General features: G+C 39.3%; 1 protein-coding gene across 10 annotated transcripts in view; it reads right to left on the reverse strand.

The window, feature by feature from the left end:
- Positions 1–25,107, reverse strand: part of ARHGAP29 (Rho GTPase activating protein 29) — a 47,904-nt gene extending 22,797 nt beyond the window's left edge. For 9 of the 10 annotated variants that reach the window (XM_018912197.3, XM_018912196.3, XM_018912201.3 and 6 more), the window contains exons 1-2: positions 22,011–22,356; positions 2,212–2,355 (exon numbers count right to left, since the gene is read on the reverse strand). In XM_018912197.3, the coding sequence (XP_018767742.2) occupies positions 2,212–2,355; positions 22,011–22,272 (406 nt within the window). In that variant the 5' untranslated portion in view covers positions 22,273–22,356. Of the gene's footprint in view, positions 1–2,211; positions 2,356–22,010; positions 22,357–24,992 lie in introns of those variants that run through there. The other variant, XM_050977358.1, reaches the window with a different exon arrangement.
- Positions 25,108–26,744: the final 1,637 nt, after the last annotated feature.

A 26,744-nucleotide genomic window follows, 5' to 3' on the forward strand; every position in this document is an offset into this window, starting at 1 on the left:
AGTTTTTTACTTCTTATTTGAGGTATTTCTTTTTGGTGCAAAATTACTACAAAAAAGCCCAAGCTTAAATAGGAAACTTCTACAAGACAAGCATAATTTTAAGCTTTACCAGGAATCAGTATTCATTCTAGTGATTAAGTCAAAGGGTGTAATTAAGAGCAGAAGAAGAGTACAAACTTGAATTCAGCATGGGATCAAGAGAACCATGTGCTCTGGGGCCATCAACTAGTTAAAGGCACTGTCTAAAGGAAAAATAACAACTACAAATATGATGCTGTGCCAGAATGATACCAAGCAAGATGCTTCAATAAGTCTCAATTCTTCCAGGTCAAGTGAGGTGCCATTTAAAAGACATTTTTCATGAAGCACTCAAGTAGGCATGTAGAAGTAGCAGAGTCCAAAGAGGCCCAGTGGGGCATGTCATGTCCAAGATATAACCAGAGAAATCAAATGTGTCATCTCCCACTCTTCTCACCTCCATTTTCCCTCAACCTCAGTCCAGAACAGCACAGGTCTGACAAACCTGTTCTGCCAAGCATGATTCTCTGTAGCATGATTCAGGTAACATGTAACAGGTAGTTTTGCCTTCAATCTATCTAAAAGGAAAAGCATTGAACATCCAAAGCAGAACAAGGGGCACATTTGTATCATTCCCATTGAAAGTCCTGAAAAATGGCCAAGAAGCTTGAAAAAGGGTGACACACACTCTAATTTTTGTTAGCCTTTGAAACAGTCATGCTTGCAGTAATCTAAATGGGGGTGGGTAGTCCATCTGCACTGGACATTATGATTAAAGCAGGGTGCAACTTGTCATAGCTATGAGAACACTTGGCAAGACACTAAGGCTTCACGAGTCATTAAGGTTCCAAAGTTATTATAACTGATGAAATGAAGAGCAAAAGGCATTTGTTTGTTATAATACCAGTATGTCCCTATATGAAGTTCCAACAAAAAACTGGATTTGAAACTGACATTATGCAAAGATTCAAAAACCAGGAGGTAGAATCAGGTGTAAACCTCAGCTTGTTTCTATTTCATCCTCTCCTAAATAAACACCAGAATTTTTCCATGTCAGGTTAATTTTCTTTCTAGTCATAAATCCAACTACAGAGAGCTTCCATATCTTTTTATAGTTCTGTCCTCCAATGACAAGAAACAGATGAGTCACATGAACTTTTCATAATGTCACATTAACAAAGACAGGCAAGCCAGAGGAAAAAGGATACTGGATATGTTCTACCAGCTCCTCACATTCTTGTAGCTTCCTGTTTATTCAAAAGCTGCATTACCTCTGGTGAAATAACCACAGCTGAAAACATGTGAATGCATGTGTAACACACAGGTCAAAGTAAGCAAATCTGAGGTCTGATATGCTTATAATCACCACAATGTGCTGGATTCTTATTTCTGCTTTCTCAGTACCAGCTGTCATACACTTCAGTTTGAATATAAACTTGGAGCAGTATGATCTTCAGAAAAAGAACAGCTGTAAAAACCAAACAGGTGCTAAAGGCAAACTGCCTTCACATTTACCACAGATTATGTTGGGGGGAGGTAATCTGTTTCCATACAGCAAAGGCTTCGCTGGTCACAGAGACGTAGGACTGAAGTACCAGCCAGAAAGAGTCCTGAAGTCTTGACTCTCCCCATTTCCATCTCCAGAGGTGTGACAAATACAGTATGTGTCTAAGCAAACACTGACAGGCATTACCAAAATCTTCATATCAAAGCACTTGTTTGTATCAATGGCTACAAACAGTGAGGCAGTACTGCTTGTTTTCAGCTCTTGTAAATGGCAGTTCAACCCCCAGCGAAAGAAAATTTTCACATAGGCTTCTAAACTTTATCCAAGCCTGGTTTTTTTCCCCTATCAGTTTTAAGAGCTGGTTCTCTCCTTTTGAGAGGTAGGGGGCTGACTCATTCCTCCAGGAGACTGCAGGAAACCAGTCACCTGAGTGAACAGCTGAGCTCAAGTGCCCAGAGAGGGCCCCACTTCACTTCTTATAAGCAGAATTCTATCACATCGATGAGAGAACAAGCTATTTAATATTACTCTTCACTTAAGGAAGGCATTTTTTTAAACAAGTATTACAGCATTAAGCTTAAAAAAACCCCAGTTTCTTTTGTATATGTAGAATTCTACATATAACTCCATCCAATCAAGTCACTAATTACAATTTTCCATGAATATGAAAGATAGTAATTCCTTACCTTTTACTTTTGCAATAACTGTTCCTGCAGCACTAAGAATATCAACTGAATTTAGAGTCTGATGTTTGTTTATCACTGCTTTTAAAACACGCAGTAACTCCCCCAGGCGTTCATGTACTACTTGATGCAGGCCATCATGATTTTCTGAAAAAAGTAAAGGAGAAACTACATTAAAACAGTGAATTAACACCCAGTCCCATTACAAAACTCTTTGATAGTATTCAGTTGCATGGAATTCTAGGCCACACTGAAGCTGACCTTACTTAAAATAAAGAAATTGTTAAAAACAGAGTTATAATAGCAGCTGCCAATAGTAAACTTGCACTATTGTACATCATTTGCACAAACTTATTTCTCACAAAAAGTGAAGCAAGTATACTTTAAAAAGAGGGGGGAGGGGGGTGTGGGAATTCTAAAACAATACTTTAAGACTACTAAATTAAACCATTTTTTTCTCATGTCATTTCAACAATCACCATTTTGATAATTACCTATATGAAAAAAAGTATCAACTAAAGCAGATTCTGATTTTTCATTAAGTAATTCTTCACCTGATACAAATTCAACACCATATATGTATGTTTGTAAATTAAAATTTCTGGCAAATGTTGGTTAGTTTTTAATTAAAGTATCAGCAAAATCTTAAGCATCTTTAGTTTATAAGCCTAGATCTACAAAGGTCTGTCTTTAAGTATGTCAGTCCTGATAAGTAAATTGAATATCTAAATTAGGCCAAATCAGAAAAATTCTCAAACACACTCCAAGATGGTGATGCTTTTTACATGCCTCTTGTTATGTGCTCTAAATCCGAGCCTCATCTAAGTTTTTTACAAAATACTTATGGTTGCATCCACAGCACAGGTTAAAGCCCAATCTGTTCTGTTACAGAAGAGGTGCTGGTGCATGGAATTAAAGTTTCTCATGTGCTAGAGTGCTGCGTTGCAAGTTGCGGTAAAAAGCTTTCAAATTCAGGAAAGTCTAGCTTATGAAAAAGAAAAAGAGGATCTAATAGAAGCTGACTCACTTCCCCACCGAGCAGGGCAATTCTGTGTTGTCTGTGGCCATGATAACAAACAGGTCAATACAGACAATCACAGGACAGTGCAAATTGATCCAGTGTTGCTCAGAGAATAGTTTCAACTCAGAGCCAATTTTTTCTGGTGACATTATATTTAGGCTAGAGGCACCTAAATTTTTCTGAGGAATCCACATAGTACAATAGATCACTGCTGTCAGGCATGCAGGTGGGCAGGCTACACACAAATTTTATGTTTGTATCAGGTATAATAGCAAGTTTCCTAAGGACCACCATGTTTCAAACTTTATTCCCCTACATGCCACATATCAGGAGATTTTTTTTTCAACTCAGACTGGCTTGTAGTTTATTCCTTGTCAAAGGAATAAACCTTGACTCAGGAAGTACACTAAGGTAAAGACTATCTACCATTCACAGGCACTTTTCCTGCTGGAAGGGACAAGCAAGCTCTATCTGTAACAGGACACACGAAAGTCTAGGAAAATCCATCTTACTCAGCCATAAATTAGGAAAGTTCTAAGTAACTTGTTAAAAAAAATGACCACCCAGTTGTGGCTTTATCTTCATTTACACCTACATATAATGATTTTTAACTGACTCAATCACAGCTAAGGCAAAAAAATGTCAAAAGCTTGGTACTCAACATGGCCATGATTCAGTGCATCCACATTAGCAGCACAGGTTGTTTATGACAAACACACACTGATGTCAAGGCATACTATAGCTCAGAGTTCAGAACTTCGTGGGGAAAGCAATCCAGGCTTGAAGTGGTTTCCATGAGAGCAACAACAGTAGAAGCTGTGGACTTGCATAAGAAATGACAACACAGAAAATATATCTTAATTATAGTAACATGCTGCCTTCAGGAATTAGGATATTAATAGTTAGAGGTAATTCAAATCAGTTCATTAAAAAATATGTGTGTAGACTTAAGTTTTGAAATTCTTACGGAGATAGTCTTTGGAGTTCATATCTTATCTCTTCTTACAGACCTCCAGAGGTAGACAAATATTCCACAATCTTTCATCTGAACTAATTGTTTTTATTGGCAGGGTTGGGATGGATGGGTTTTTATGAAGGTATCTGAAGACTATATAGCAGAAACATCCCCATCAGCCATCTCTGTCTAACCAGGATGCATGCAGCCCTCACATGAAGGACATGAATATTGTGGTCAATGGACTAGGACACCATTTGACTGGAACTGCATCTCTTGCCTAGTCAAAATGATGATGTGTCCCTGCCTTATGACACACAGGTGCTCACAGACATGTCTGGAGAGAAGAGCTCCTAATCATGTGATCAGAATACCCAGCCCTATAGCCAGATCCTTTTGGCAACGTGGGTGGTAGATTTTTGGACCCCTAGCAACCAGGGAGGGGAAACAAGGCCATAAAGCAGCCCCACCAATGTACAGATTATTTTGAGAGTGCTCAGGAAGGAGTATAATACAGACATACATCAAACAGCATGATTTATTCTTGGGACTTCAATGTGACTCACAACTACAGACTTGTCATTATAAGTCAAAAAGGTCTCTTAGGGCTCCTTATGTATTAAGTGAAGACAAAAAACAACACCTCTACAAAGACTAATTAAAGCAAAATTGATCCCAAAATGCAGTTTCATACTATTAAAATTTGATAATATATCTTGCCAGAACAACAGAGCTGGGGGGAAAGGCAAAATAAGTGAGAAGGGGAAAAAATGAAAGAAAACTCTTGACATGGACAAACCTCTTCAAGTCTGAAACAGAAGTAATAAGCTTCAAAAGGAAATGCTAATGGGAAACAACCACTGAGTTGAATTAAATGTTTATCATACCATCCAGAAGAACACTATCACTAAAATAATGCACTCAAGCAGGAGATTATTTGTTTGTACTCTCAAAAGCAAAGGTCTGGCTACACCCAACTGAGATTTCTTTGTATTCCATCACTGTATCATTTGTTTACAAAATATCTGGAACATTGTTTCTGTGCCTCCAGAAGACAAAAGATCTGTGACAAGTGGTGCTTGAGGTGAGGTGGGGGCAGAAGTCATCAGGAACCACAACTACACTGCATTCACAATAACTGAGACCAAACAGACACTAAACCAGAGATTTCCTGTACAGGACGGATTTAGAAACCCCAGGTAGCAAAACAGCCTAAATGTCCCAGATGAACAGAAACAGAGTTTGAATGGTAAGAAGTCTGAAAATGGCTGAGATCAAAACAATGGTAGAACAAATACAGTGAAAGGAATGCACAAGGAAACGTGTCTCCAATGGGTTCCTGCAGCAATTCAATCTAACTGAAGTAGTCACAAAAAGTATTTACTTTCAGTTTTTCCTCTGTCCCTTGTATTGCTGTACACATTCATTGATGCACATGAAGTCAGCAGGAAATTCTCCACCAGTGGATGCCATATTGTTTTAAAACCACTCTCAAAATGAACAGCATGAAATGCAAAATCCACAGAAGTCTAAAGCAGGATCATGTCAGTCATCCTGCAGCACTTAGGGGCTCTCTCTGGGCACTTGAGCTCAGCTGTTCGCTCAGGTGACTGGTATCCTGCAATCTTCTGGAGGAATGAGTCAGCCCCCTACCTCTCAAAAGGAGAGAACCAGCTCTTAAAACTGAAAAGGGAAAAAAAAAAAAAGTGGATAGAGTTTAGTAGCCTATGTGAGAATCTTCTTTCACTGGGGGTTGAACGGCCATTTACAAGAGCTGAAAACAAACTCTTCCCAAATGAAAGCAAGCTCTGTAGGAGAAGTGGAGAGAGAAGGACAGGGTGAAAAAGCATGTATTCAAAGCTGACAAGTCTAATATACAAGAATGACAGTACAAAGCAGCTGGAAAGTCTGTCTGCCAAGCCATCACAGTAGCACACTATTGTCACTGGCATCCCAGTCCTCAATGGTTTTGGTCACCACATTTTATAACCGCTCACACATTTTAATGTGAAAGTATAACCTACCTATTTTCTAATTTTACATATTTCTCAAAGGGAAGCCTTTGTTTAGTAAGTTACTAAGCAATAATGTCCTTACAGCCATGGATTCTATTCATGCAAAACAAAATCAAATTTGCTCATCAAGCTTGTCAGCACCAGCCACCCTCCCTGCCAAGTCAGGGCTGGTCACAATACATGCAGTTGGGAAAGGCACTGCTGTGTCAGTTGGCTGGCATTCTTTTGTCTGACCTGATTTATTATTGGCCCAAACATTTCTGAAGTTGTTTATGTCAACAAATGTTTGCCAGGATAAGTTTAAATACAGAGTCCCAGTCTTTCTCCCACTACACTGTTCTTCAGACCCATACAGGAGATGTACATGCAATTCTACTTACTGCTTCTCCAAGATGAAGGCCTTTTAACAGTAGCAGACTCTCTACTACTCAATTTCCACCAGTCCCAAAAGAAGGGAAACCACTAATACAACTATTGCTGTACTGTGGCTAAAAGTTTGTTTAGAACGGAAGTTGGTCTGAATAAAGACAGGGTAGCAGTTTAGGTAAAACAACTGAAAAGTAACACATCCCTGCAAAATTCTTTGAGTCAGAATGCATGTGAGACTGTCAAAGCAGATATTCTAGTTCACAACTGTAATAAAGTCCAGCTTTCCATTAGGAGCTTTTTACAATGAGGAAGATGTGATTAGTTATGTCATGCATTCAAGTATGGTCACGAACATTACCTGGTGTGAACAACACACTGTGCACATCCTCTACAGCCACAAGTTTATATACACACAACAGTCTCTTTAGAGGGAAGTCTACAGAAACTCACCTCACTGGTCAAAATCTTACTCTAAACAAGGTACCTTAGAGTTTTCCACAAATATTTTCGGCATCTACCTTCACAAATACACATTCCTTCATGAAGATCAGCATCTCCAGAGAACTCACTCTGGACATTTCCAGTAGAATAAATGCAACTGATGAGAACCCCTAAATGCCATGGTAGCCATCACCTTCACCAGGTCTAGTCCTCATTTTGGGAACTCCCTTTGTAAATCTGTTCTCCTGGGATCAGCTGAAGGGTGTGTACTTCACCTCCCCTTCAGCTGAAATACAATAATCTGAACTCCAATTTTAGGCACCATTTCTCATCTTCTCCATGAATCCTAACCTCTTTCAGAACAAACAGGCCAGTCAAATAATATTGCAGGATGGTAGTGAGAACAAGCACACAAACTCAGAAGCAATTTCCCCAATATCTGGATCCAGAACTTTAATACCTTATAGAATGCAAACAGTCAGCTTCTCATCACTTTCAGTCTTGGAAGGATTCAGAAGAAAGAGGCTTGAGTAACCAACATTTCAATATTCAAGACCAATATCTTGGCTAGGAGACCATTCACTCTATTTATTAAAACAATCTCACTTTGACCTTTAAGTAAATTATATCCTGTTTCTATTACATTATACAGAAGGATTACATGGTGTCACTACTTATGCCACCTAGGGCAGGGAAAAACACATCAGCATTGGAATGAAGATGACCCAAAGTAAAACAGATTTTATCTAAAATCTCATTATTATCATCTTCATCTATGTCCTTATTGCATACTGGGACACTGTCTGCACTCCAGTCTGAACCTGATCCAGACTATGAGACTTCCCAGTGAGCATCACAGAGTAGGCAAAACAATCACACAATAATGTAGAAATGTGGAAATCACCTAATTCCTACATCTGCAGTTTGGCAAACAGTCCCAGATTAAACCATCATTTTCTTTTTGCCTGCTATCTCTGTCAGCCCCATTCTAACACAATTAACAGCCTGGCATATTTGTTTGATCTAACAGAGTTCACCACCACATTCAAAAGACCACAAGAATTAATCAAACACACAGTGAAAGCAAGTTTTACATTGATTGTGGTTTGACCATAGCAGAGTTACCTATGTCCCTGCACTCTGGTCTACCATCAAAGCAGTTTTTTTTAAGGCAGTAAACATATGAGTTAGACATGATTTTCATTGATTGTATGGATATAAAATGAACAAAACTTCTTCCTTTAATGGTGGTAGAGATATTTTTTGGTGGTCATAGTTCAGGAGCGATGAGAAACCAACAGTCTCAGCTATCATATTTCTTCTTTTAATTGGCTACATGCTGCAGATGTAAGGAAGGAAACATTTTAATTCACAGAAAAACTCACTCAGAGAATTCCTGGAAGAATTTATTCCTGCTAAATCTCTAGCAAGGCTGGAAGCTGCAGAAGGGTCTGGTAGAGTCATCATCTTTCTACCCTGTGCACAGTGCAGAATAAGAAGCTACCTACCCATCCCTCTGTCAAGAAACATAGTACTTGAAGCTTCCAAATTAGCAAGATAGCCAGTCCCAGCCTTTTTGTTCATCAGTATCATGGCAACCCCTGTTGTCATGGCATCATTAAAACACACCACACTAAAGTCATAGTCTTGAGCAGCGTGTGCTCCAACCAATGTTCTAAGTACATCATACTGCAGCAAAAAAATCATAATTTATGGAAAATAACCAGTTAAGCAACTATTTTGATGAGAAAAATCTGGGGACACATGAAGCTTGATTAGAAATGAGGAAAACAAAGTAATAAAAATAGTAAACCAAACCCCTATATTTGAAATAAAAGCATTAGAGTTTTGAAAGGGTTTTTTTTTTTTTGAGAAGAGCAATATTGACCCAGTTCAGTGAGAATGCACTGAGACTTCCTGCAAACAGCTCACTGAATGCAGTACTGAAAGCAGCACTGATTCCAGTTATTCCACACAAATAATGCTTTTGTAATACAAGAAAGCATTTAACATTTGGAAAGTCTATTGTCTCTTTACTGTTAAACTACTAAATTTATTCTTAAAGTCAGGTTGCATAAATTTAGGGTAAAATAAAAAAGCACCTAGTACTTACCTCTTCTTTAATTTTAACAGTAACAGCTTTGTCTTTACTTTTTGAAATAAGCACCCTGTATATGTAAGCTCGCAATTTTTGCAAAATATCCTTGAACAGACCACAAAACTATCCCCCATTAGTGAATCCTTCCAGGCTAAGTTTCCTGGCATGATGACTACTTGTAATATATCACAAATGCCCAAATAACCCTTTTGAATTTGTCATTTGGTATTAGGGACTGGCCAAAATACAACATTTTATCCATTTAGATTCAACCACCAACCATGCTGATCAGCCTCTGATGTGACCTTGAGCTGTGTTGGTTTTTGTTTTTCATTAAACTGGGCTAACATTCCTACCCCATTTTAGTTATGGGCCAATTCCGTACTTGGGAATTCAACACTTTTGTGGGAAGTTCTTCTCGACTGCATATATAGAGCAAACCCAGACTAAATTAATTTTCAGATATTAAAGTTACAAAAATAAAGAGGTCTTAAAACAATCTTTTCAAATGTCAATAAAATAGGTGTATAGGCAAAATACATCAGAATAATCAAAATCTTATAACTCTGCTTACACTGAAAGCAGTTACATAATTTCCTTTTGTTGGTTTGCCAACTGACATCAGCAGAAAAGTTGTTACTTCACATTTGTCTCACATTTAGATTCACAGATGAACTTCCCATTTGTTAAAGTAGGGAAGCCTTTCAGAATAAAGCTACCACAATGTAGTTTTTAATCTATTTCAAAATGCTGTACAATACATGCCTTTAACTTTTTTATTCTACTAGCCTTGCAAATCCAGTCAATTAACCCAGATGTGTTCAGCAATGCAGTTTAATCTTTAGAATACTTTAATCTTTTACTAAACCAAAATTTAGAGACCAGGAACCAGTAATGAATGAAAATTGCCAGTGTTTCCTTACTTACCCATTTCTGACAAATGAGAGTGAAAACACTACATGGTCATTTTAGTCACTGTTCATTTCCCTGAATCTTCCCAGAGATTAGCAATAAATCTAGGTGAGGATAATGCTTCAGAAGTTTCAGGACACAAGTTAAAATTGTAAATTGTCAAGTGGACATAAGGCTATACTCTTTAGTATGAATATATTAGCAATAAATTTGATCAGTCACAGTTCATAAAAAATCATATCCATTGGGACAGGCATCTAGCAGTGACTAGTTACTTATTTCTTATTCAAGGATATTTCACTAAAACTTAGTCAAACAGTCACTAGATTGAACAGCTGCCAATGGAAGACACTGTTAAAATAAAATGAGAACCCTTATGCTCTAAGCAACTATGTTCCTTGCATACTGGTTCAAGTTCTGAGAGTATATGAAGTAATATTCACTCAACATTTACAGCACAAATTTTATTAAAAAAAATTACAAATCACAAAATGAAAGAATCTCCAGCAAGTTGATCATACCATATCAAACTGGCACACAGAAAGAGCAGTATGAAAGTTATGGTTTATTAATTCTAAATAAAATTAATTTAACCTTTGGTAACCAACATCGAGAGATGATCAAACAACACTTAACCTTTAACTCATGTTAATTTCAGTCTAAAATGCTGCTTGTTCTACCTGCCTGCTCCTTCCACTTTTAGCCTAAGCCACTGACTGAGTGAAGAAGCATGTTAATGCTACCTGCCCACCTAGTTTTCAAAAGACCACACAAAGCCAGGATTACAAGATAATATGGTATTAAAGAAGGGATGTGTTATTTTGTGCATTTATTTTAAAGGATTTTTTAAACACAACTATGGACTGCTATAAGATGTGATAGTAGTTCATTGCTGGTTTGTTGATTAAAAGAAAAAAGTTGCACTTGAAAATCAACTTAGATTTAAAGTTGTATTCAAGTCCCTAAAGCAGCAGCTGGTAACATTAGCTGTCTAGAAAACTGGTGAACATAAAGGATTAAGGATTATTTGAAGTTCTTTCACTGCTGAAACAGCCACCCAAGAGAGTAAAATCTGACTGCATAACTCACACGTGTCAGAGCCATTTCAATGGTCCAAACAAAATACTTTTTAAATCTTCCCATTTACTAAACTCAGGAACAGTCAATCTCCACTGCAATATAATGTTTTGATATCAGTTAATTCACACCAAACATTTTTGAAGATCTTCGTATGAAGAGAAAACATGGTACTATTATCATTAAGACAGCAACCTATATCACACTGGCACTTGCACTTCCCAAAAGACAACAGTAACTCACTGTACATCTCACCATGAATTTTTAACAGAGTAGTATTTCTAAATAAATACCTAGCAGAAAGGTCAGAAACACAGCAGAATTCATTTGCTTTGTGGTTCTGGATTTACCCATCTGTTTCTCTCTAGTACCACTGAAGTTGTCATTCCAGGCAGTCAATGCTATATCAAAAATTTATCTGTTTCAGACCTATTGCTTTCTTTCCAAATTAAGTTCTCAGCTACCTTCTCTAAAATCTCATGTCTAACCATCATCTGAAACCAAGTACAGCTAGAAGGAGTTCTCCATTGCTTGCCGCATTTGTTTGCTTGTCCTTAACACAAGGGCTTAAACATGAATAGCAGAAAGCATTTAATCTGATCACTCTGCAGCCCGAATCCCACTGTTAGCTTCCCCTTCACCACTGGCATCAGCTATTTATCACAGTCACTTTCTCAAAGCCCTTCACAAACTGTCTTCACTCTACTATCACAATTCATATGTGCTGCTAAGCTTTCAGATAAACAATTTGCAGCTTACTCAACACAGAACAAAGCATACAGAACTACCCCTCAAAAAAGCTGCCTCCTTCAACTGCTCTTCTGCTGGGAGTGGACAACCTGCTTGTGAGATGAGACCACACTGACTGCCAGTCTTCACTGCTCTGCACCTCCACCACTTCAGTGATTCCAGTAAACACTTTTTTCCTCACTTGTTGACAGCACTGGACAACTTCTGGACAGACCTTTTAGTTCCATAGTTGCGGTAGAACAAAGTAACTTACATACCCTGTACACAATAAATGAATGAAATAAAAAGTCCACAGGAGATGCAAACAAAAAGCAAACAGAAAAACATTCTACTAAAGAATCCATTCATACCACTACAAACACTAAAACAGAATAAATCTGTGAACACTGAGCAGTCTTTAAGCTAATGCTTCAGGAATACCATGTCCACAACTGTTTCAGTGACATCTCAGCTTAAAAGTAGAGCTAAGAATATAGCTGTAGTCACCAAAAGTAGAACATTAACTGAGATGTTACATTCCCTCACAACACAGAGCCCTAAAACAATCACACCTGCATAAACTGGGCAAATTTAAATACAATACTTAGAGGAGAACTTGGAAATGCTAAGTATCATATCAAGTCCTAAAAGATACCAAAGCCTCTTTCTGAAAAGGCATGAAGGTGCTTTAATTCCACCATACAAATAAACATCCTGCAAATACACCTTTTACTGATCTACAATCCTGCAATTGAAATTTTCCATCATATTTTTTAATTTTCATTTTTTAATGTATCTTTGCTGAAACTTCCTCACTAGGTCTTTCCCATCTTGCAGACTTCTAAAACCAGGGAAAGACTGAGATATTACAAGATTTAGAAGAACACCTGATTCCTTCCAAAAGAAGAACCTCCCCTTCCCTTCAGCAGGTACGTGTAGCAAGCTCCACAATCCGAGTCATTCTGTGACTCACAGATAAGGAGCCCTAACAGAACTTGTACCAACATCATGAACTGCTGCAACACCCACCTGTAGGCCCTGAACCAAAGTTATACACAGCAGAGAGAATCAGCAGATTTGAAAAAGGGGACATGTTACATTACTAAAACAGCCTAAATATCTGAAGTAGTTCAGTAATGACAAAGAAAACAAGACTGAAGAGGTAAGTGCTGTTAACATAAGATTAAAACTGGTTTGTCAACTAAAAATAAATGTAATTGGCAGGTAAGAATTCCTACATACTTTTAAAAATTAGTCCAAGAAATTACTCAAGCAATAAAGGAGAAAAAAAATGGGGAAAAAGGAAAAAAATCCTTTGTCCAGCTAAATCTCAGCCCCAACAAAAGAAAATTCCTCAAGTCCTAGGTTTTGCATTTACACTGTTCTGTAACAAATGCCATTAAGATGAAAGTTTAACTCACACATAAGTATTATCTACAGCCTTACATGAGTCACGTCCGTCGTCCATAAAAAAGGGGCATTTTAGGTAGACAAAGGAATAAGCCCCCATAAAATCCCTATTTTCCTGAGGAAAAGGAAACAGCTACATGCAAAAATCAAAGTCCAAGCTCTGTATCACATCTCCTACCCTGCCATGCTGTTCTAACTCTAATCCATTACCAAGACATTAGCTCTAACAATCAAATCACTAAAACCGTCAGATTAGATGAACATTTGCTCAGAATTAAGCAACATGTCAGCTTCAGTTCTGTGACCTAGCTACATAAATAGGAAGAACAAACACTTCCAACAAAACTGGTGGAAAAGGAATGGTTTAGTCCATGAAGCCTTTATAAACTCAAGATCATTAAGATGACAATTACAACTGTTAACTCTATGCCATCAGACATACACAAATTATTTGTACTGATGTTCTTCTTTTATGTTTCAACTTTGATAAATTGATGCAGGAGCAAAATGAGAAAATTGCATATTTTTGTGGATCTGCTATAATGCATTTTGCCAAGAGTGGAAAACTCATGTATGGCAAGTGTTTTTTGTTTTTAAACACAAGAGCTCCTACATGTATGTGGGAATTGCTGTTTAGAACACAAGACTTAGACTGCATATAGGTCAATTCTTATCTTTCAGATGTTATGACATAGTTCTTTCAGAGATACAAGTTGTTGTTGGTTCAAGTGTTCCTGCTTCTTAAACTGTAAACTATATTAGGATTTTTGTTGCTGCAAGGCCTAGCTTTACTTTCAAAAATTAAAATACTACTATTCATCCACTTCCTCACTAGTGACCTTTCATCTTGCTGTTGTCATTTCAGTTCCCTTAGTCTAGTTGCTGTGATGGAAAGGGAAGCTAATTCTAATTAACACTCCAGCCAAGGCTCTAACTGTTTTGCGCTCCTTTTGTACATCAGAGATGTGAAAAGGAGAAAGAATGAAGTTTTTCCTTGTATTACATTTTTTTGCATTTCAAAAGCAATATAAGAATGAAAAATGCCTGTGCTCTCTTATAAATAGCTCAGAGTTTTCCTAAAGAAAGATATGCTAATGATTTAAGTCAACCAAAATATCTGACTGCACATAAGGGTTGATTTTACATTTTGAACACTCACCAGCCTTCAAGACAACACCCCCCTCCTGACTGCTGATCTTAGACACTATAGCAACAAGTGAACATTTGTTCTGAAGGAATGTGGAGTATGCAACTGGGGGAGGGGTAGTACTATCAGCCACAAACTTATCTCCTGGTCCACTAAGTTATTATTTAACTTCAATCTTCTCTGAAACTGAAGAAACACCATTTACTATCCAACATAAGCAACAAGCATTTAACAGGCAGCTTACACTTTGACTAAGAAGAACACAAATTTGCTTGAACTCAACCTCAAGAGGAGATTGGTTTTTTCCTCTTGTTCAGAATAGTGGAAACAGAAGAGTTGTTCCACGACTGCAGACGAGTTAAGCAGTGCACTACCACTGCAAATCTGCAAAACCAAACAAAATACCCAACTCCTCTGGCTGGCTCTGCTCACAGCATCTGAAAGTCCAAGACTCCCTGACTAAAGCCTGCAGCCAGCAGACTTAGAAAACTGGAGGCTTGGGCAAAACAGCCTGGGGGATGATCTGGAGTGAAATGAAAAGAAAGGTGGGAAGTTTGCTCTCCCAGATTAAGTGCAACGTTCCTGGGGAAAACCTATGGTTCTTAACTATGCCTGCCTCCCATAAACTGACTGTAAATAACCTTGTTTTGCACTGCTATGGGTTTGCCTTCATCCAGGCTCCACATCACACATTCTTCGCCCAGCTTCTCAACTCTGAGGAAACTGGACAGGAACAAGACCCAGGGCCAGGGATCTCAGTGCTTTCTGTCCTAGAGAGGGACCAGAAAATGACAGTGTGAAAGTGAAGGAAGCATGGGAAAATGACCAGGAGGTCCCAGCTTGCTGGGGTCCTACAGCTACACTAAAAGAAGCAGCCTGTCTAATTTTTTTTTGCCTCTGAGTTTTGCCATTAAAAAAACCAGGAAAACCTCTTTTTAAAAGTCACTACTATTGCCCTTCAGTTCTTAGCAATGGTTTTACCTGCTAAAGAAAATTTAAGGAATTATTTACTTTGTTCTTATTCTTGTTTATATTCTTCACATCTTTTAGCCTGAAAGACTATTTCAGATTTGTGAAAGGACAATTTCAGTTTCAGATTGATAGAACTTCTACTTAGCAGTGACTACTACTTGGAGGTATGTGAAAGGGTGTGCTAAGGAATTTCCAGGTCAGAAAGACTGGAAGCAGATATGACTGTGCATGTAAGAAGCAGGTTTCAGAAAGGCAAGTTTAGAAGATGACTGTCAAATTCAAGTGTGCCAAAAGCTCAGTGCTGAGGTGACTGGTTAATTTGTCATCTCCAAAGGGCATCATATGCTTGCTGCTCTCCTCACCACCACTCCACCTTTAATACACCCCTGTCAAACTTAGCATTCAATAAAGGAGACAAAAGAATTGATAGAGGTTTTAGCAGTGTATGCTGTGATGCCAGACTGGAGGGCCACACCAACTCTGCCCAGAGCCTCACAGTCTTGTTCCATTTTAACCTCTGGCCCCTTGTTCTTTTGCCAGCCACCTTCTCGCTTTTTGCTGGCACTCAGTACAACCTTACAGCCAGCTCACGGAACTGATCCAGCTAAAAACTAATTCCTTTCTTCCTAGGACTAGTTTTCAGGCAGATCTGCCTCCAAAACTGGGCTTGCTATGCAGACACCAGAGAACTACCACAAGTGTCAAGGAGAAACTGTGAGATCACAGCAGCTCATGTAGAAGTTTCTTTGTAAACTGTTGTGGAAATAAACTATCAGCATGTTTAAAACAAAACCCCAAACATAACAAGCTTTATAATAAGAGAACAGCAGGTTTAGATGCATCTGGAGGATTTTAAACAGTTACAGAACTCTATCAACTTTTAAGCTGCTGATGGAGAAGGGAAAACAAAGGCAATTTCTGCAGGAGCACATCAGAAGTTATTCCTTGCAGCTGCCCCAGCGTGGTTTAGTCCTGTCCTTCCTGCTACTGAGGCTCAAACAGGCACTTCTGCTAACTCTGCCATGGGAACCACAACGTCCAAAGCAGCAAACAAAAGTTGTCAGAATTCACCTTTTAACATCTAATTTGGTTCAGCAAAAGGATGAGCAATCTTATTACAGGCAAATGCATTTGAAACATGCAGTTAGTTCCTTGTGGATCAAGTTTGAATAGAGCTACAAAGTACAAAATATTACATTTTAATAACAAATCACAAAATTATTCTTCAGATACTACAAGCATATTACACTTTGACAGAGTCTGGAAGTGATGGACTTAAAAATTCCACTTTAAGACTATCTGTCAACATCCTCAACTATTTTTCATTCTGTAATATTATGTATTAGTTACTAGACAGTTTGTTTTCCTTCTTTTTTGTGCTACATGGAATAAGAGAAACAATGTGCTACACATTACATGGATTCCTCTGCTTTTTTCTACCAATTCTCAAAGGTCATTTAATAATTCACAAGCAGGTTGTTTACACATTTGATAATCACTATGTTTTCACAGTTCCCACAAGTTAGTCGCCCTGACAGCATTTTCTTTTCCCTTCTCTCATAAAAGTTTTTTATTTATCAAACAAAATACTACCCAGCAGAAAACCAGCACCATCTTCCACAAAAACTAGTCCAACTGCCCCCAAATCAAAATAAATACAAAAAACTCTCCCAAATCTTGCTTCCAGAAACTGCTGCAAAGAAAAGTAAATACTTTATCAGATCCTTGTTTAGAGCAGTTTGCCCACCTACCAAGCATTAATAGTATAAGGTGTCATTAGACAGGTAAATACATCTGGTTTAAGGTGTATCAAAGACAGCACCTTTCACTGAGAAACATCAAAATTGGAATAAAGAACAAACAGCAAAATTGCACCTAGTATTAAAAATTATCATAAATTTAATCAGTAATCTTCACTGCAGTAACTAATGAGCTTCAGATTTCCCTAGCAAAACAGGACAAACTGACTTTGAAGAACACTGCCTCAGAAAAAAGGACAGTAGTACATAGACTATAAGAAAATAAGGAAATAAAAAATGAAATGCTAAAAATACTGCAGCGCCTTAATCATACTAAAAATAGGGACAATATACATTATCAAGCCAGGAAGGGCTGAAGAGAAACCATTCACCTTTGAGCCTCAGGCACTACATTCAGTAAATGGCTTCTGGCTTTTAGTGTAGTACGTGATTAACATCAATCCCTGTGGTGCTAAACCAAGGTTTTGAAGTCACTAGAGATTACAAGTTCCTCATTTTGAGGAAACTATTTACCTTCAGACACCTTTAGAATAGTCCCACTGGAGTGAATATCTTATCCTGCAAAAACAACAACCTGATAGGTTTCAAGTTAGGTAGCATTCCTGATGGGTTTGAAAGTATTGGCACTACTGTAAAGAGAAAGCAAACATTCCTGACCAGGCCATCCAGCTTCAGCAGTACCTTCGCCTCTGCTTCAGTTTATAAAAAAGAAAACAAAAACAAAAAACCAAAACAAGACTACCAAACAGAAACCAAAGCCAAAAACAAACAAAAAACAACAAACAAAAAACAAACGCCTACTAAAAAAATCTATCAAACTCTAAAAAAATCAGACCCATTCTGATCCTCAGAGAAATCTGTAATGAAAGATAATAGTTTCATCTTGCTACTCTGGTTCTAAGATACCTAGGAGAAAAGAGTATATTAATATTTTAGAATGAACTACAATTTACATTTGTTGAAGATAGGATGAAATTGAAGAAGTTTTTGCTCATTAAAAGGATGCAGAATTACCCACATGAAGGACACAATATCATACTTTGATGATTACTTCAAAGTTTGTGATAAAGTAAGCAAAAATTCTAAAGTATATTCTAAAGTACAACCAAGACGACTACATATTAAAAGGCAATTATTCCTGCACTTTTAAACCACATGCAAATTTTACCCTTACAGCTATTCATAATGAAACACAGTATTTCCCACAGTCTCAAGGGCAGACCTTATGGTTTATATTATATTCATTAAAAAAAAGTAGCAGATGTCACAAAACTAGTAGCAAAGTACCCTCAGAGCAGGGAAACAGGAATGCTTTCTCCCTCTCTAATGCAATACAAGCAAAAGCTGCTATGTACTGTTTTAAGTTTAAATACTTAATTTCAGTTCATAATTAGAAGATATTTTACTGTGTCCTAAATATTCTTTTGTGTGGTCTTTTTAAACCTGAGAAAATGAATCTCATCTGAGCAAAGACCACACAGTAACATCATTTACTTGAAGCAACAGTAAAATTTATTATATGCAGTAAAAGCTTGGACTGTAGTCACCAACCTCATACATAAACACCTATTAAGTAAACTCTCAACTTTGCATATCAATGCAGTAAGCAATGTTTTTTTGACCTGGTAGATTGTCTAAAACAAGTTTATAAGAATTAGGTCCTGCATATTTGGGACAAGAACTAACCTCTTCAAGTTACAGGATCTACCTTAAATATACCTCACACAGTTCAAAATCTTTAATATTTTCAATACTGTGGTCAGATTTTTAAGCCCTCAGCAGGTCTCCATGGGAAGCAAACAACTTCTCAGTTCCTAAAACTGCTTTTACCATAGGAAGGTACTTCTATTTTGAGTGCCACCACTGAAAATCACAGATTGGCTCCAGCCTTTATACTGTACTTCCCTGTGTCCTACCTTTGCAAAGAGGGGTGTAAGTTGAAGGCAACAATAAGGTTGTCACACTCTCAGCCAATAGGTGAAATGTTACTCTTGGAACTCAAAGAGTTTCAGAGAAAACTCACCAGCTTTCAAGCCATTATGTCTTAACAGTTTGTACTTGTGATGTACATTAGAACAGAAAGAAGTAAACCTGGAGCACATCAGGAAAACAATGCCACCCATAAAACTGAACAGCACTAAGAACAGCGCAAATTATAGGAAATTATCTGAGTTTTCTGCCTACTAACTCAACTACACTCTGAGGTCTGGCCTTCCAGGCAGGAATTGCTAGAGAACTAGCAATTTTAATTTTCTTCTTATCAGAAAAGAGATAGGACTTATTTTGAGATTTTTCAATAAATTTCAATTATCTCTAACTACATAAAATACAAATCTACAACCTTCCAGCTCAAACACAAAAACACAGTGACAACAACTGTCCTTACTAGTACTAGCCACATGACAATCTTGCTCACCTGGAAATTTAGCTGAAGACTGGACCAAGAGACTGATGCACTTAACTGCATCACTTGCACTAACCACCACTACAGTTTCAGCCTGGCATCAAGCAGAATTAAATACAAAATTTGTGAAACAGCACTGGATTCATTGACCTAGGTTCAAAAAATGCCCAGTGCTCTCCTTTCATGAAGACAATGGTAAAGTATCTGATCTTATAGTGATCCCAGACTGGATCACTAAGAACAGAATGTTACATCCAACGAGTACAAGCCTAAAGGACAGCAAGGACTGGAGGGTATGGAACATATGGTACTTCACTCAACACAAGAGACAACTGCAGCTCCCTCATGTCCAAACAGCTGTCAAACTTTTAAACTCTACAGTTACATTCAGAGTGGTTTTTTTGCTGGTTTGGGGTGCTTTGGTTGGTTGGTTGTTGGTTTAGGTTTCCCTCTGAGGATGGGTATCAAAAATTTATTCAGCATTATGACAATGAGACTACTGTGAGAAATTAAATCATGTTAGCATAAGGAATGCAAAGAGAAGTAGCCTTGAAATCTATAGAACACTTCATTTACCAAATACCCCCCTCAAGAGATTTCAACTTATTCTTCATGTGACAAATTGACTTGCATTGGTACCAAAACAAAACACAGTTCAAGTCTGTAATCCCAAGGCATTTATGCTCTAGTTTAGACACAAACACATGTTATAACCCAAAATCTTTTAGATTTGTCATCCAAGATTCATCAGATGAACGTTAAGTGAACCACAGGTGAGTAACTGATGGGCTCTATGATAGCTCAGGTACCACAAACATGGAGCACAAGCATCAGTCAGTATGAATGACACTGAGGCACACACCCTTGGCAATCAGCTGCCAGCAACTGCAGGATCCCAGCAGCAGAAGGGGGACAACTGGGAGCCACATGGCCAAGCCTGAAGCTACTGTGCATCAGGAGTTTAGACAAATATGCCAGAGAGGCAACACAACAACTAACACTTGATGCAGGAGCCAAGGGAATAGTAGTCAGAAGCTGAAAGACCTATGGGAGTCTCTAGGCATGCTTATCAAGCAAATATAAACACTCATTGATGCAACCCTTCCAAAAAGGAAGAAATTCATTTCCTATCCCTGCAACTGATTCCATCTTCAAATAATTGATGTACCTAATTTCAGGATGGTGGTAAGTTGCAAGCGCTGCAAACCACGATTTTGTGTGCAAGACTGTTCAACCACCTTGGTAAGTTTTTGTTAGTTTTCGGACAGACAATTGTGAACTTTTTCAAAATTAGAAAATGCAAATCAAACAATGGAGCTTCTAGAGGTTTTCTCCAGCCAGCAGTAAGCACGGCCAGCATTACACAGCTCACTATATTATGGGGACGAAGGTCAAAAAGAAAACTCCCAATTATGGAAGGGAAACATCTTTGCTTTAAAAATTATATATCCTTTAAATGGACAACACAGTTTCACAAATTAATTCTATACCATATCATAAAATAAGATGACAACTCCTGTTTTGCATGTTAGTTTTTTAGGATCTTTTGAGCGCAACATTTTAAACTAACAAGCAGTTGAACTGCTGCACAGCAATGGGAGCACTTCAGTGTTTTGACAGACCTTTCCTACAGAATGCTCATTTCATTCTCAGTAGGCACCAGACACCCAACCTCACAAATAACTCTGCTCATCCTGTGTGCACAGCAAAAACTATGAGGACATAAAAGTGATCACTAGTGTCAAATTACTGCTCTTTCAGTAATTGTTCACACACATTTTAGCAGCAGTATTTCAGCTGTGTGCACTCACTTGAACACAGAGGTGACTGCAAATGTTCAGCACTCAGGACATCTTACACAAAACTGCTCTGGCTGTCAGTTCAGATATTAATCTCACAAAATTCAGAAAAAAAGCTTTCCTGCTGATGAGCAAACCTGGACTAGTGGTATTGCCTGAAAGGAACAGGAACACAGTAACACACACCTCCTGCAGTTTCCACCTGCTGGCAGAAGACAGTAAATACTTCTCTTGCAAAGGAAGACAGTCTAGTTATATTCTACCTTAAAACTCAAACTACTAGTGTGGAAGACTTTCAAAAACCAAATTAACCTAGAAAACTGAAATATAACCAAAATAGCAAACGAATTGTTCGGAATTACAAAAACCATTTTAACCATTCCAGTGGTTAAAAACCTAATCACTCTATGGTCTCACAAACTTGAGCATCAGCCTAGACAGCCTGCTAAGAGCTTATTTTCCCTTATGATTATGAAACAGATTGCACTGCTCTGGTGAGGAAATGCTGAACCCAAACTAAAAACCATCACTTCCTGTAATCACCATGCTGGGGGTGGGGAGGGAAGAGGAAGGGAGGATAAATGGTGAAGGTAAAGGGCAGGGGGAAACAACCATAGCAAACACTGATTAAAACACACAAACGGAGTTGTTGAGAGTTTCAGAAAATCAAAGAATTAAGAACAACTGACACACCTTCTGAAAGAAAGGCTTCCTTCAAATATAGCAGCACATCTGCAAATTTTCTGACATCATTCACCAGTTGCATGATATATTCTGGATCCACAACAGGATTATCATAGCAGTCAGAGTTGGAGCTAATACTGCTCAGAGAGCTGCTCTTGGTGCTGCGCCCCATTGCCCAGTTTCCTGCAGTGGAGATGGTGAAGAAGTTGGAGGTAGACAGGCGGGCTAATCCCAAACCACGCTTGTTACTCCCGCCGTTCTGCCGCAACATCCCAGCAGCCGCCGTGCTTGGAGAGCTCCCGCAGTCAACACTCACTCTCACTTGATGGCCATTGGACAAGCCAAAGGTGAAACCCTTAAAAATTGGGAAGGGAGAAGGAGGTGGAAGAGAAGGAAAAATGCTGATTAGTATAGAAATATATGTGAAGCCATACTTTTGTACTTACACAATCCAAAACTTCTTTCAAGATGATACTGCTTTACTTAAAAATGCTAAACTGAGTATTAGGAAGGCTTTGACTATCTGAAGTTATTTAATTTTGTACAGAAGATTGTTGCATAAACAAAAAAAAAAAATCAATGGCATGCCAAAATTATTTCAAAAGCTAATCATGATGCATGCTTACTTCATGAGAAGTTTCTTCCAAGAATATTTAGAAATTGAATTCTCTACCATTACCAAGACCTATTCTTTACAGTGAAATGTTACTTCAACTGAATACAGTCACAAAAACACTTGATGTGATACAGACTATGATCAACATCCCCTCTTGTATGGCCCACCAAGCTGTATGCAGCATCCTGTCTCTTCAGATATTACACAACCTTGATCTAATATGATGCATTTTTTTTGTGCAGTGTGCCACTCAAGAAACCATGGCCTATCACAGTTTGTCTCAGAAAGGAAAACATCCTCAAAGAAGTAATGTGAGCTTTTCAGCCTGTTATCCATTAACATGAAACGCAATCAAAAGAAAGACACAGAAAAATGAAAAGAATGAAAAAATATTTTAGCATCAAAGTTTATCTGCAAGTCTCAGTGCAGTTATCTTGAATGACGCTGCTCTGCTCTGAAAGCTCTACCATAAAAATGCACAAATTTGGAGGAGTATAAACTAAGAAAATACCTGCATTCCTTTCCTTTAGGAAAAAAAAAAAAAGACAAACCAGAAAGCTATTGAAAATTTTGCCATGTCAGGTTAAACGATTAATTTCAAAGCAAACTGCAGGTGGCAGAGTCAGGTACACTTCCAGCAGCTCCCACAACGCCTGCTGTTGTTCTCTCAACACCGGGAGACATTCCCAATGTTTATGCTATAGCCCAAACACCACAGGGGAAAAAACCCCAAAAGCCAAATTGGAACACGACAGCTAAAAAGTTAATGTGGGTTGCAGGCACATCTGCAGCAAATCTTCAAATTCAATTGCTTTACCTAAAAATAAAAGTTGTTATAAACTAAAAAATGCAGGTTGAAACGGGTTCTCCTGCATATGTTTATATTTGGTTAGACCAACTGAAGTAGTAGCACCTTTACCACTCCCTCTATGAATTTCAATAGGCATTGCTCTAATGCACTTCAATTATTTTTCCATTATTTCTGCTTTATTTCTGTTTGCAGTTTAAAAATATCAGAGGAAACGTGGTCAAAGCAGTTGTTTTTGTAATTAATGTGCAAGCCTTCCAGGGAATGTGTGCGGGGGGAGAGGGAAGAAAATTTGTGTTAAATTCTTAAGTTAACTGCTCTAATTTCTGTTTACTGCTTGAAGTCAGTATGTATAAGAACACTCATCACACTATACAAATAATGCAGATAATTAAGCAATTCCAAACACCTCAAGTAGATTGAAGTGAGGTTTACATTAAACATAGTGTTTAAGCAAGTTTCTTCTGTTCCCACATATAATTCTCATGGCTACAAAGCTACTTTGCAATTCTGCCTTGCAATTAGAGGCAAAACATAACCTTCTCTCCTCTTAACAAGTGTGATATCTATTTATATCGAGAAAGATTTTCATATTATTTAAAAGACATGCCTCTTTTAAGTCTAGCCAGCTACAGAGTCAACTTTTTAAGTAGCACGATGTGTTAGACCTGTTCCAGTGGCAAGTCCATGCTTTTAAAGCTGCGTTATTTTAGAAATGTTGCCTTTTTTTAGTACAAGCAGTACAATAATGCCACCACTCTGAAAACTGTAAAAGTGATGACAAAGTGTTTCTAAGCGGGGAAAACTTGTGAAAACCAAAACCGAGCAGCTTAGCACAAGAGGCATCTTTTCCTCGTAAATATAAGCCCTTACGTCTGTTCCTCCTGTGTTACAAGGCAGATGGGGAACGTTTCCCTCGCAGAAACGTGCCTTTCATTACTGAGAAGTGTTTCATATTTCTTCAGGAGACTCTGGCTTTGAAAGCGAAAAGCATCCACTAGCTTTGTTATAAACGCCTCCAGACTCCTTTGGCTCACAGCGAGCCATTGCCCGTCCCGACGGAAAAAAGATGAAAAACTAAAGCGCCAGATATTTCAAAAATTTGCTCTCCCAGCACAATCTCCCCGGTAGGGAGGGGGAGAAAGGAAAAAAAAAGCAAGCAAGAAAGAAAGGAAAGAAGGGGCCACGTCGCTGGCGGGCCGAGGGCAGGGCCGCTCCCGGCGCCCCGCGGCCGCCCCGGCCCGCACGGCCCCGAGCGGGCGCGCACTCCCCGCGGCCGCGGCAGGTACCGGGCAGGGGCCGCCAGAGGCGCGCGGCAGGGCGGAGATGGGCGCGCGGAGAGGCGCCCGGCACCGCTCCGGGGAACCGCCGGGCGGGGCGCTGGGGGTCACCGGGGCTAGACTCGAACCGGGAGGGGGACGCCGGGCCCCTCCAGCCGCTCCAGTCGCCCCCGTCGCCCCAGCGGCTCACCGGCGCCCTGCCCCACGCTCGCCTACGGCTCCTCCCGGCAGCGACAGGCGACGCCCCCCCCTCCTCCCGCCGCAGCGTTCCCGCGGCCGGCGCTTACCGGAGAGCGGCGGCCGAGCGCAGGCAGCAGCCGGGCCGCCGCGGGCCCCTCGCACGGCCGCCCCGCTGCCCATGGAGCGCCCTCCCCTCAACGAGCCCCGCTCGCCACCGCCGCCCCCGGGGCCGCCACCGCCCCCCGCCCCGCCTGCGCTCCGCCATTGGCCGGATCCTTGCTGCGGAGGCGGGGCTACAGCAGGACACGCTTCCGAGCTCCGTGAGCGCCGGTGCGCGGGGCGGCGCACGGAGCGCGGCAGGTGCGGCGCGCGGAGCGAGCGGCGGCACCGGGAGCACCAGGAGCACCCGCGGGATTCACCGCCGCTCCACGAGCGCGCTCGGCGCGGGGAAAGGAGCCGCACTGCAGCCACTGCTGTACGCACAGCGCGCTTCAAAAGGGAGGAGAAGTCCAAATTCAGGCTACGTGGTGTTTAGCAAACAGGCTTTGCTTTTAAGTGATTTGGCCAACAAGGAATACAAACACCGTGGCAAAGCGCAGAGTAAGTTTCTCGTGCTCAACCTCCCACGCTTTGTATGCCCGGATCCAGTTTATCATTAATTGTACAGCTTCCAGTATTGTTGTGAGTGAGTAACGTGTGCGTGCACACACACACTTTCTACCATACTCAGCCCACTTTTATTCCTGGATGAGCTCTGTTGGCTACTTTTTGAAAATGAAAGCAGTAACAAAATCACTATATAACCTCAGACTATATCCCCAGGTGTGGATTCAGCTACCCAGACAACCCAAATTTTGGCATAATTTATCTTCTGAATTTAGTTGCATGTGCATATATATGCACTTTTTCTGGTTAAGAGGAAGGAGAAGTTTGAAAAGCAGAAATTTGCATCATCATACAGAAACTCAGATAGGTCCCAGCAACACCATGACCTTTAGACCTGAGTAGACTTCTGTTACATCATCTCACAGTGCTTGATGGCAGCAGTAATTTTTCCATCTTCTAGAGGCAGGACTGCAAACCCACACTTTATTTCTCATTATTAAAAGGCCATTTAAATTCAGCAATCTTAGATCCAATGCCCAAGGTCTGGAATAGGATTTACTTTCAAAAATGTATCAAAGCCCCCAGCATATAATTCTTAGCCCAGTTCCTTAACCTTAGCAGTTTCAGGCTTTAGATCTTCAGTTTCCCCATCCTTGCTCCAGCCTCCTTTCCCAGCCACTCCCAGGCAGGATTTTGTGTTAGAGCACCAATCTTCTCCTTCCTTCATCCTTCTTTTTCATATTTGCCATTCTTTATTCTACTGGAAGAATTTTATTAAATTTCTTTTGGAATTCATAAAACCTGAAACTAAATAACTAAACTAAAACAAGTTGTGACATTTCTTATCTCTAGTGTCAATGTTAAGCACTGTTCAAAAACTTTTCTTCACCTTGAAAAATTCTAAATGGCATGTGATGTAAATTTAGAAATCTAGTGTTATAAATTGTTCAACTCTTCTAAGCAGGGAGAAAAAAAATAAAAAAGAAAACAATACTCTAACCTTCAAAAGGATTTTGAGCATTCAGGTAATCGATACCTCAAGTGTCAAAATCAGGCCAGAGTAAACAATTGTAAACTAATTTAATGTGAAAACAAGGAAGTATGGTAGAGAATGTGGGTTAAATAGTACAATCAACAATCACATCATCAGAAAAAGAAAGGTTGACTGTGGGAAAACTCATTGAAACCATTAGATAAGCATTCAAAAACAATAAAAAAGATAAACAAGAAATTCCACCTATACTTATCAATAG

This window comes from Serinus canaria, chromosome 8 (genome assembly GCF_022539315.1).
Source record: "Serinus canaria isolate serCan28SL12 chromosome 8, serCan2020, whole genome shotgun sequence".
Taxonomy (NCBI): Eukaryota; Metazoa; Chordata; class Aves; order Passeriformes; family Fringillidae; genus Serinus; species Serinus canaria.